This window comes from Babylonia areolata, chromosome 30 (genome assembly GCF_041734735.1).
Source record: "Babylonia areolata isolate BAREFJ2019XMU chromosome 30, ASM4173473v1, whole genome shotgun sequence".
Taxonomy (NCBI): Eukaryota; Metazoa; Mollusca; class Gastropoda; order Neogastropoda; family Buccinidae; genus Babylonia; species Babylonia areolata.
The window spans coordinates 5,581,070-5,594,770 of record NC_134905.1 but is presented as its reverse complement, the minus strand read 5'-3'; the positions used below and the strand labels follow the sequence as shown (position 1 = coordinate 5,594,770).

The 13,701-nt window shown below is 44.7% G+C and overlaps 1 protein-coding gene across 1 annotated transcript in view; it reads right to left on the bottom strand.

Annotated features, from left to right (window-relative positions):
- Positions 1-13,701, bottom strand: part of LOC143275234 (protein O-mannosyl-transferase TMTC4-like) — a 38,260-nt gene that overhangs the window by 14,308 nt on the left and 10,251 nt on the right. Inside the window, exons 7-10 of the mRNA XM_076579208.1 lie at positions 11,217-11,419; positions 10,050-10,224; positions 7,417-7,473; positions 6,135-6,206 (exon numbers count right to left, since the gene is read on the bottom strand). Of these exons, the coding sequence (XP_076435323.1) occupies positions 6,135-6,206; positions 7,417-7,473; positions 10,050-10,224; positions 11,217-11,419 (507 nt within the window). The remainder of the gene's footprint in view (positions 1-6,134; positions 6,207-7,416; positions 7,474-10,049; positions 10,225-11,216; positions 11,420-13,701) is intronic.

Here is a 13,701-nt window from a genome sequence, read left to right as displayed (position 1 = left end):
ATACGGACCGTAGGTCATGCAGTCACTGCACGAGATGCATAGATTACATTATGCACCATGACAGGTGTATATGTTCTATTGCATCCCTGTCACCCTGAACAAACGGCCGCGATGATACTAGCACCCACGAGCACTGCACATGTGCTTACATACACACAAATAAGCTGAGAAGACAACAGAACACTGTAAGTGTTGCTCTATGGAACAACTGCCTGTTCATCATTCGTTATGGTGCCTGATGTATGGGGTTAGCTATCAGCACCACGAAGACACCTCACTGCATTCATGGCTCAATACATTGTATTGTTGTTTTGTGTTTGCTCATTTATGTATTGTCTAGTCCTCTATTGTATGACGACGATTGTGACACGCTGTTTATTTCTATTGACTTCCTACCCAACTGAGATTGAGAAGATATGGATTGAAAAGAGTATAAGTCTGGACATCCCCTGAAATTGGCATTGTTACGATTACCTATCCAATTAAACTGTATTGGGAATTTTATCACCCACCGTACACGCATTGCATAGTACATAGCACACTGACATTATATGTCCTTTGCATCCCAACGCTTATGATGCTAATGACAGTTATGCCAAACTAAAACAGTTTATTGTCCCAGCCATTGCATTAGCAAGATAATTATCTGCATTGAACTTTACTGTATTATGTACAACTTGCATCCACTTAGATAGATTAGCGATTGCAAGATCAATTATGCGCATTACACTGTGATTTAAATGTCCATTGCATCACTGTTTGCATGCATTAGATTACATTGCTGCATGACACTGAGATGTGTAATTTTCTTTTCCACGGTTGCATTGTCAAATGTGAAGCTGAGAACTGAGTGCAGCCCCACCGTTCATTGCCATTGACTTACATTGCTACATTGAACTGTGTATTGCTATTGCACCACTGTATGATGCTTGGAAGATACATTTTGCCGTACAGGTATTCGATATTTGTATGCTCCCACACTGACGCCCCGCATTACATTCTCAGATCATGGATATTCCTCTGCATGAATTGCTGTTTAGGTCTTTTATAGTAAAGCTCTGTCTCTTTTGTATTTTTGGACTGGCATGAATACGCATTTGATTGCATCATACTGCGTTGACATTGCATCAGATTTCTTTGCTGCTGCAATGACCTGTATTGATAGCCTATTGCCCACGCGTTGCACTGTGCAATGCAAAGATGGACCCAATTGGTGCTGCACTGTATTTATACTGCTCAGCATCCCACTGCTTATTGCAAATAAGATACTATCGCCTGAACGGTTTATTATGTTCAATGCTAACCCACGCCGTTCATGCCTATGCATCAGATTACATTATGTGCTGAACTGTAAGTTTCCGTGAATATCTATTGATCCTACGGTGCAGTGATGCATAGATTACATTTGCTGCATGACTGATGTCTATTTGCAAATGCGCCCACACACTGGTTGCATGCATCTGCACAGATACATTAAGCGCCCTTGACTCTATGTCACTATGTTCCATGAGCATCCCACGAAGCACTCCATGAAATCACATAATCACCATTATGAACTGGGATATGTAATGTCCCACCTGTGCATGGCATGGAATGAATCACGATATGCCAGCATACCGAACTGTATGTAATATGTTCATCAGTCCCACTGCACTGCACACAATTTCATACTTGCATCAGATTACTGTAATGTGCTGCATCTTTGCTTTGACTTTTAATTGCAGGTGCGTCTTTTTAGTACGACTGCAAATGCATGGTAATTGCATTCTATTGCACCCTACGGTGAGACATTGACATGCTGATTGAGACCCTCTTGTTGCGATCTTGCCATGACTGCTTGCATTGAATGCATCAGTTATCTTATGCCGCATTTACTGCTTTTGAGCTAATGCTAGTCCAGTGGTGGGTTACTTTTTTCCACACCCCCAGTGAAACGCTCAACCTATAGCGCTTTTATCGAGAGTAATTTGTAAACAGCTGCTCTACCTCCTGGGTACAGCATCTCCGAAGCTCCATTGCATATTTTGTTGATATTGGTGGCAATCGTCCCACACTCACACGGACTTCACCCGACACCATACAATCAACACAGACAAACAAACTCCCTTCAAGGACCACAATCTTTAAATTCCACTGCAACAATTACACACCAACCACACACACACACCCCACAAAAATACCTCCTCCTGCCCCTAAAACACTCAACCCCCCCTAACCCATCCCGTCCCCATAACGAACCTTTCGCCAATACCCTAAAACATCACAAATCCTCACCAACAATCTAAACACACTTTAAATCCATACACTATTTACTACAACTAGCACCCCCCCACACACCCCCAACACAGCCCCCATGCCTCTCCACCAACACCCACAACTCTCCATTTATCCCGCCACCCAACTCAAAATAAGCACAGCATCAAAACTAATATCCACACATCAAACAAAACACACAAAACGGAAACTGAGACCGTGAGCTCTACTCTCTGCGCAGTTGAGTTTCTCTCGAACCTTCTCTTCCTCCAGTCAATGTTTTTCTCTCCTATCTGCTCCTTCAGCCTTCCATTGAAGTAACCTCTCTCTCTCACAACGACCGTCTACATCAGCTGTTACGCTCTCCTTACCCTGCTACTGCAATAACACCAATAAGAGGTGCAACCCTCATCCAGCAAGACCTAAAGTCATTGCCCAACACCCTGAACCTTGAGGAGATGTTGAGAGAAGGTACGGCACTAACTCATTTAAGCCCTCATGAACTCAACCCAATACCCTGCATCAGTGCCCAGACACGTAGCCGACAATCAGGTTTTTCAGCATCGAAAAAAAGGTCACTGCCATCTGCCGACAACTACGTGACCGCAGAACAGAATAAAGAGCGCAAAAAAGTTTTCGTGTTACAGCAGTTCTTACTCACATGGATGCAACAATCACACAAAAACTTGAATTAAAGAATAAAGTCTAAGTCATAACTCCGGTCCCCACATTCACTCAACCGCAAACAGTAAGAACTCGATACAATCTAACAACCTAATCACCTTTACCAAATTAGCTAACCAAACGAAATCCTGCAAATAAACGTAAGAACAGACATCACACCTATACCAAACGGTTGTTACAATGCCGGTAAAAATTCTACCACCCCTGCATCCCAATGATGGGAGTACAGCATAAAAGAGCGAAAGAAAAACAGCCAGACTAACAAAAAAAACAGTTAAGTTGGCTGTCGTGTCCTAAGACCCAGGACACATCAAGGCATGAGGAGTTGCGGAGTCCAGGACAGCAGTCACAGGGCAGGAGGGGACGAACACCAGACACCAGTCACAGGGCAGAAAGGGGCGAAGACCCAGGACAGCAGTCACAGGGCAGGAGGGGACGAACACCCAGGACACCAGTCACAGGGCAGAAAGGGGCGAAGATCTGGGTCACCAGACGAAAGGCCCGGGACACACAGCACACAGCGAGAGCTGCCACAGGTGGCGTACACTAACGACCACCACAAAGACACGACGACGACGAAGACAGACGAAGAAACACAGAAGTGGCTCCCATGGAGAACAGCCGGTCCTCACTTCGTATGGTGCCTAGATGTCGGGGTAGCTACCCCACCAACCACGAAGACGACCCGTACACTACGGCAGTCGGGCTGCAAAAGCCTCGAATATTGTTGCTGCCCAACAATATTTCATATTCGCTCAGGTGAGCGAGTAATATGCGTGCACGTGGTTCGTGCGCAATTCAAGACTTCTACCCGAACTGAAGGATGGGAGAAGGAAGGAAAGTGAAAGAAGGGGGGGGGGGGGGAGAAAAACGAAGACGGGCCACACGCCCTAACTGCCGTCACAAGTTGTGACAGCATCAAACTGTTACACTGTCCTGCATTAAACTGTACTGTATTATATTGTAACGTGTTACTTTAACTCACTCAGTATGGCCAGTCCCCTCTTCTCCTCTACACAGACCCCTCGGATGTCCAGTGGGTGTCTCAATGACCCAACCTTTAGCTTCCGTCGTCAGAATTGTGGTATTCTTTGTCAACATTCACCTCTTCAGTGTAAGAGCCTTCCGCTTGCAATATTTTGATGATGGTAATTGGCGTGAAACGCTGTTAACGTCGTCTCTTTCGCCGTTCGTATGGAGAGAGTTAAATCATATAGTACTGCTCTGTTTCATTGTACTGCATTGTGTTGTGTTGTAGTGCGTCGTGTTGTGCTGCATTGCATTTTGCTGTTTTGTCTTTTGTCGTATCGTGCTGTCTCTTATTGTATTGTACTGGACTGCATTATACTGCATTGTATTGCGTTCTATTGCATCCCACTGCACTGCATTGCATCAGATTACATTATGCTGCATTGAACTGTGTTGTATTATGTTCTATTGCATCCCACTGTATTGCATTGCATTAGATTACATTATGCTGCATTGAACTGTATTGTATTATGTTCTATTGCATCCCACTGCACTGCATTGCACTGCATCAGATTACATTATGCTGCATTGAACTGTATTGTATTATGTTCTATTGCATCCCACTGTATTGCATTGCATTAGATTACATTATGCTACATTGAACTGTGTTGTATTATGTTCTATTGCATCCCACTGTATTGCATTGCATTGCATCAGATTACATTATGCTGCATTGAACTGTACTGTATTATGTTCTATTGCATCCCACTGTATTGCATTGCATTGCATCAGATTACAATATCCTGCATTGAACTGTATTGCATTATGTTCTATTGCATCCCACTGCATTGCATTGCATTGCATCAGATTACATTATCCTGCATTGAACTGTACTGTATTATGTTCTATTGCATCCCACTGTGTTGCATTGCATTGCATTAGATTACATTATGCTGCATTGAACTGTATTGTATTATGTTCTACTGCATCCCACTGTATTGCATTGCATTGCATTAGATTACATTATGCTGCATTGAACTGTACTGTATTATGTTCTATTGCATCCCACTGTATTGCATTGCATTGCATCAGATTACATTATGCTGCATTGAACTGTACTGTATTATGTTCTATTGCATCCCACTGTATTGCATTGCATTGCATCAGATTACAATATCCTGCATTGAACTGTACTGTATTATGTTCTATTGCATCCCACTGTATTGCATTGCATTGCATTAGATTACATTATCCTGCATTGAACTGTATTGTATTATGTTCTATTGCATCCCACTGCATTGCATTGCATCAGATTACATTATGCTGCATTGAACTGTATTGTATTATGTTCTATTGCATCCCACTGTATTGCATTGCATTGCATCAGATTACATTATGCTGCATTGAACTGCATTGCGCTATGCAGTGCAGTGCCGTGTGTATTGATAACGGGGATTATTTTCACAGCACCTATCCTCAGCTGGAGACCAAGCTCTAAGTGCTTTATAAACGCAGAGTAATTTGTACAACAGGCTGCCTGCCTGCCTACCTGGGTACAGCCGACTGACTGAGAGCTGCCACTGGGCGCTCATCGTTCGTTTCCTGTGTCATTCAGTTTGGTGGCAGTCTGTCACACATGCACGCACACGCAACTTCACACACACACACACAACTTCACACACACACACACACACACACATACACACAACTTCACACACACACACACACAACTTCACACACACACACACACATACACACAACTTCACACACACACATCCCCCACAAAAATACACCCCTCCGCACCCCTTAAACACACCTCCCCACCCCCACCCATAACCCCCCACCCTCTCCCCCCCACACACACCCCTTCTTCCCCCAATCCACCCCCCTAAACACACTCACACACACCAACCCACACCCCTACCTCCACCCCCACAAACACATGCACACACACACACACACCAACACTCATACACACCAACTCACACCCCCCCACACACCCCCCCACACACACCCCTCCATCCCCCATCCACCCCCAAACACACACACACACACCTCCATCCCCCCCTCCCCCCCCACACAAACACACACACAACACACACACAGCACACACTCACACACACAAACACACACACACAAACAAAAACACACACACACACAAACAAACACACACACACACACACAAACAAACACACACAAACACACACACACACGCACTGAACTCTCACCTTGCCGTTGAGCGGACACACCTTCTCTCCCTCCGAGTACAAGGGTAGTTCTGCTCTCCAGTGCTGACTCCTCTGCAGACACAACATCCAACTGAAAGTTAACTCTCTCCATACGAACACCGGCGAAAGAGACGACGTTAACAGCGTTTCATCCCAATTACCATCATCAAAATATTGCAAGCGGAACGCTCTTTTACTGAAGAGGTGAATTTTGACAAAGAATATCACAGTTCTGACGATGGAAGCTAAAGGTTGGGTCATTCAGACACCCATTGGACATCCGAGGGGTCTGTGTAGAGGAGAAGAGAGGACTGGCCGTACTGAGTGAGTTAATGTGACCCCCAATGAGACCATAAACCCGAGGTCCCGTGTGCAGCATGCACTCAGCGCACGTAAAAGAACCCACGGCAACAAAAGGGTTGTTCCTGGCAAAATTCTGTAAAAAAAAAATCCACTTCCATGGGAAAAACAAATATAACTGCACGCAGGAAAAAAAAAAGAAAAAAAAAGGGGGGTGCTGTAGTGTAGCGACGCGCTCTCCCTGGGGAGAGCAGCCCCAATTTCACACAAGAGAAATCTGTTGTGATTTAAAAGAAATACAAATACAAATGTCTGTCACTCACTCATTTCATTTGCCTGAAGAAGAGCTTGTGGCTCGATACGTCGCCTCTTTTATCCCAAGTAAGTCGACTTTTACCAAGATTTTTTTTAGTCTACCTCCCACAAATACAAATACAAAATACAAAAACGGAGTATGGCTGCCTACAATGCAGGTAAAAAAAACGGTCATACACATAAAAGCCTGCTCGTGAACATACGAATGAATGTGGGAGTTACAGCACAGGATCGAAAGAAGAAAAAGGAGAAGGAGAAGAAAAAAAAAAAGTTAATGTGTTTTGGGTTTCTTCTTCTTCTTCCTTTATACAACCAACATCATTATAGTGACGATTCTGTTGTAGTTTGGGGAGGTTGCTGAGGATTGCGCTGTTGCAAGGATTGGAAAAAAAAAAAAAAAAAAAAAAAAAATTTTTGGCGACCTGACCAGCCAGTGCACGTTTAACATGCACTGACATGATGCCAAGCCTCTGCATCATCAGCTGTTGAGCAGGGATGGGGGGGTGGGGGAGGAAGACAATCTGTGCTAACATGGGGGACAATCTGTACTCACAAGGGAGACAATCTGTACTCACAAAGGGAGACAATCTGTACTCACAAAGGGAGACAATCTGTACTCACAAAGGGAGACAATCTGTACTCACAAAGGGAGACAATCTGTACTCACATGAACACATCTGGCGACGAACATCACACACAGGAGACTCAGACCAGCTCCCACAATCTGCTCACGAACATACACAGAGACATGTAAAATTATCACTGAAAACGTACATAAGCGCATGTGGAAAATCATTATCATAAACACAAGGGGTACATGTTGAAAATTATTGCAATCATCATTATCATGAATACATAGGTACATGTTGAAAATTGCTGCTATAATCATTATCATGAATACATACAAACATGTTGAAAATCATCATTTTATCTATCATTAAAAATACATAGGTACATGGTGAAAACTATTGCAGAAAATCATCATTTTACCTATTATTATAAATACATAGGTACATGGTTAAACCTATTGCTATAATCATTATCATGAATACATTTGGACAGGTTGAAAATCATCATTTTATCTATTATTATAAATACATAGGTACATGGTTAAACCTATTGCTATAATCATTATCATGAATACATTTGGACATGTTGAAAATCATCATTTTCTCTATTATTATAAATACATAGGTACATGGTGAAAATCTTTATTATAAATACATGGTGCACGTTGACAATTATTACTGCAAACATATTTTAATCATTATCATAAGAGAGTAGAACAACAGACCCATACCTGTCTCAGGTGATAGCAAGAACAACACACCCATACCTGTCTCAGGTGAAAGAAAGAACAACAGACCCATACCTGTCTCAGGTGATAGAAAGAACAACACACCCATACCTGTCTCAGGTGATAGAAAGAACAACACACCCATACCTGTCTCAGGTGATAGAAAGAACAACACACCCATACCTGTCTCAGGTGATAGAAAGAACAACACACCCATACCTGTCTCAGGTAATAGCAAGAACAACAGACCCATACCTGTCTGAGGGGACAGCAAGAACAACAGACCCCTACCTGTCTCAGGTGAGAGTAGAACAACAGACCCATACCTGTCTCACGTGATAGCAAAAACAACAGACCCATACCTGTCTCAGGTGATAGCAAAAACAACAGACCCATACCTGTCTCAGGTGATAGCAAAAACAACACACCCATACCTGTCTCAGGTGATAGCAAAAACAACAGACCCATACCTGTCTCAGGTGAGAGCAAGAACAACAGACCCATACCTGTCTCAGGTGATAGCAAAAACAACAGACCCATACCTGTCTCAGGTGATAGCAAAAACAACAGACCCATACCTGTCTCAGGTGAGAGCAAGAACAACAGACCCATACCTGTCTCAGGTGATAGCAAAAACAACAGACCCATACCTGTCTCAGGTGATAGCAAGAACAACAGACCCATACCTGTCTCAGGTGATAGCAAAAACAACAGACCCATACCTGTCTCAGGTGATAGCAAGAACAACAGACCCATACCTGTCTCAGGTGATAGCAAGAAAAACAGACCCATACCTGTCTCAGGTGAGAGTAGAAAAACAGACCCATACCTGTCTCAGGTGATAGCAAGAACAACAGACCCATACCTGTCTCAGGTGATAGCAAAAACAACAGACCCATACCTGTCTCAGGTGATAGCAAGAACAACAGACCCATACCTGTCTCAGGTGAGAGTAGAAAAACAGACCTATACCTGTCTCGGGTGACAGCAAGAACAACAGACCCATACCTGTCTCAGGTGACAGCAAGAACAACAGACCCACACCTGTCTCAGGTGAGAGTAGAACAACAGATCCATACCTGTCTCAGGTGAGAGCAAGAACAACAGACCCACATCTGTCTCAGGTGATAGCAGGAACAGACCCATACCTGTCTCAGCTGATAGAAATAACAACAGACCCTTACCTGTCTCAGCTGATAGAAAGAACAACAGACCCATACCTGTCTCAGGTGAGAGTAGAACAACAGACCCATTCCTGTCTCAGGTGACAGCAAGAACAACAAACCATACCTGTCTCAGGTGAGAGTAGAAAAACAGACCCATACCTGTCTCAGGTGACAGCAAGAACAACAGACCCATACCTGTCTCAGGTGAGAGTAGAACAACAGACCCATACCTGTCTCAGGTGAGAGTAGAACAACAGACCCATACCTGTCTCAGGTTACAGCAAGAACAACAGACCTATACCTGTCTCAGGTGAGAGTAGAACAACAGACCCACAACAGACCCATACCTGTCTCAGGTGAGAGTAGGAACAACAGACCCATACCTGTCTCAGGTGAGAGTAGGAAAAACAGACCCATACCATGTGGAGTGATGGCCTAGAGGTAACGCGTCCGCCTGGGAAGCGAGAGAATCTGAGCGCGCCGGTTCAAATCATGGCTCAGCAGCCGGTATTTTCTCCCCCTCCACTAGACCTTGAGTGGTGGTCTGGACGCTTAGTCATTCAGACGAGATGATAAACCGAGGTCCCGCGTGCAGCATGCACTTAGCACACGTAAAAGAACCCACGGCAACAAAAGGGTTGTTCCTGGCAAAATTCTGTAGAAAAATCCACTTCGATAAGAAAAACAAATAAAACTGCACACAGGAAAAAATACCAAAAAAAATGGGTGGCGCTGAATTGTAGCGACGCTCTCTCCATGGGGGGGGAGAGCAGCCCAAATTTCACACACAGAGAAATCTGTTGTGATAAAAAGACATACAAATACAAATACAAATACCTGTCTCAGGTGAGCATAGGACGAGAGACGCACGGCGCCCAGGCTGACGAGGAGACAGAAGCCTGCAGAGGGCAGGTAGAGGTTCCTCTCGGCGATGACGAACCCCACGCGGAACAGCAGGTTGGAGGCCGGGAGGAAGGGGATCACTAACACACCCAGCGCCAACACCACACACCTGAGAGGGGGGGGGACGAGGGGGGGCGAGGGGGGGCGGGGGGGGGGGGGGGAGGAATACACACAAAGAAATCACAGACCTGTACAATTACCGTCATTTTCAGCCTACAAGTGGCAACGTTTTTTGGTGGTTGTTTTTTTTTGTTTTGTTTTACTCAAAATAAGTCCTATATAAGTAAGTATCAACAATAAGTAAATATAGAAATTTTAAAATATTGTGAAAGAACGAAAAAAAAAAAGACAACCCTTCCCCTCTGACCCCCACCCTTCCCCTGACCCCCACCCTTCCCCTACCCTTCCCCTCTGGCCCCCACCCTTCCCCTACCCTTCCTCTCTGACCCCCACCCTTCCCCCACCCTTCCCCTCTGGCCCCCACCCTTCCCCTCTGACCCCTACCCTTCCCCTCTGACCCCCACCCTTCCCCTCTGACCCCCACCCTTCCCCTCTGGCCCCCACCCTTCCCCTCTGACCCCTTCCCCTCTGACCCCCACCCTTCCCCTCTGGCCCCCACCCTTCCCCTACCCTTCCCCTCTGACCCCCCCCCGAACCCCCCCCCCCTCGCCAAAAAAAACAGAACACCAACAACAAAACAATCACATAATTGCACACTCTGTGTGCATGTAAATTTCAATGTACATACACATACATATGCAGGACTATTAGCACACACAAACTCACACACAACACACACACACAACACAAACACACACACACACAAGCACACACACACTCTCACAACACACACACACACACACTCACAAAACGCACAAATACACACACACACACCACACGCATGCACAAACACACAACACACAGAGACTTGCACTTACGGACTGACAAACATACATAGTTACTATAAAACATTACAAGGGTTGGTTTATCTCTTCTTTTTTTTTTTGACTCTGCACACGTTATCTATGTAATTGACAATACATCATTTCATTTTATTTTCCTTTAAAAAGTTAAAGAATAAACCAAAAACATATCCCTCACCTCTTCTCGTGGGTGAGCTCCCCTGTTAAGGCATGGAAGACGACAGAGCCAATCACAGCCCACAAGACAAACACACAGACCAATCGGTGGTCAGATAAGGAAACGATGGTGGGCACACACCCCATGGACCAATCAAAACACAGCCACCAAGGGTTCAACAGCAGCCAACCGTTGATGGAGTAGAGGTAGTTGTAGTTAAAGCCCTGAAAACACACGCGTTTCAGTTTCAGTTTCAGTTTCTCAAGGCAGCGTCAATGTGTTGGAACAAATCCATACACGTTACACCATTTCTGCTAGGCAGATGCCTGGCCAGTAAACATAACCCAAAAGTGCTTAGTCAGGCCTTGAGTGCATTCATATGTTTTTGCATCTGTCAGAGTGGATTCCTTCTACAAAATTTTGCCAGAGGACAGCACTCTCGTCGCCGTTGGTTCTTTATCAGTGCACCAAAGGCGTGCTGCACACGGGACCTCGGTTTCTCGTCTCATCCAAATGACTACATGCTCAGTTTGACTTTCCAGTCAACGGGCGCAGTAGCCAAACGGTTAAAGCGATGGACTTTCAATCCAGTGGTCCCGGGTTCGAATCACGGTGACGGTGCCTGGTGGGTAAAGGGTGGAGATTTTTACGATCTCCCAGGTCAACATATGTGCAGACCTGCTTAGTGCCTGAACCCCCTTCGTGTGTATACGCAAGCAGAAAATCAAATACGCACGTTAAAGATCCTGTAATCCATGTCAGCGTTCGGTGGGTTATGGAAACAAGCATGCACACCCCCGAAAGCGGAGTATGGCTGCCGAAATGGCGGGGTAAAAACGGTCAAACGCGTAAAAAGCCCACTCGCATATATACGAGTGAACGTGAGAGTTGCAGCCCACAAACGCAGAAGAAGAAGAAGAAGAACAAGATTTTCCAGTCAAACTTGGGAGAAAAGGATGAGAGTGGGATTCGAACCCACACCCTCACAGACTCTCTGTACTGGCAGTTCTGCCGCCTTCCTCCAGAAAATGAAAGAACAGAAGCTGAAAAGGTGAAAGGTCTCACAGCCTTTTTCAAATCTGCCACTGGGACAGCTGATTCATATGCACTGTGTCCAGGGCTCAACAACAGCATAAGGTAGGACTGAATCCTCTCCTTACTGCAAGCATCTAAACTGAGGAGATAGAGATGAAAAAAACAAGAGAGGCAAGGCCTTCAAGATTCACTTGTGATAAATTAAGTCCTCTAGCATTAATTACAGAGTAATTTCCCTGTTTTACTATCTGCACCAAAACGTTTGCAAAATAAATAAAAATTCCATGCTTAGCAAAAGAAGTTCCTGTTTGAACAAAAAATGATAATAATGACTCCTCTTGTTGTTGTGTCAGAATAAGAGGTCAAAGTGCCAAGTTTAGAGAATACAAAAAATATAAATATAACAGTAAATGCAGTTTGCATATAATTAAGCTTCTTCTTTTATTTTTTTTTGTTCCCATCCCAGAGGTGCAATATTGTTTTAAACAAGATGACTGGAAAGAACTGAATTTTTCCTATTTTTATGCCACATTTGGTGTCAACTGACAAAGTATTTGCAGAGAAAATGCCAATGTTAAAGTTTACCACGGACACACACACACACACACACACAGACAACCGAACACCGGGTTAAAACATAGACTCACTTTGTTTACACAAGTGAATCAAAAAGAATCGTTTCACACATGAATGAACTCTGGAATATATATGCCCATGGGGGCTTGAGATGGGGTGGCATGGGAGTAATGCCACTGTAACATACATGAGCACACACACAAACATGCTTCATGTACACTCACAAACACACACACAAACATGCTTCATGTACACTCACAAACACACACACAAACATGCTTCATGTACACTCACAAACACACACACACAAACATGCTTCATGTACACTCACAAACACACACACAAACATGCTTCATGTACACTCACAAACACACACACAAACATGCTTCATGTACACTCACAAACACACACACAAATATGCTTCATATACGCTCACAAACACACCACACACAAACATGCTTCATGTACACTCACAAACACACACACAAACACACACACCCTCTCTCTCTCTCTACACACACACCCACATACACCTTCCAGCCACAAACCAACACACCCCATCTACACACCACACACCCCCTCTCTCTCCCACACACACACACACACACACCCTCTCCCACACACACCCATGCACACAACCTCTCTCCCACACACGCCCACACATACCTCTCCACACAAACCCTCTCTTTTCTCACACACACACACACACATCACATACATACACCTCATCACACACAACCATACACCCCCTCTCACACATACCCACCCACACACACCCTCCTTCCTACACACACCCTCTCTCATCACACACACATTATCATTACCCCCATCCCCAAACGGGGACACACACACACACACACACACACACACACACTAGTGGAGTGATGGCCTAGAG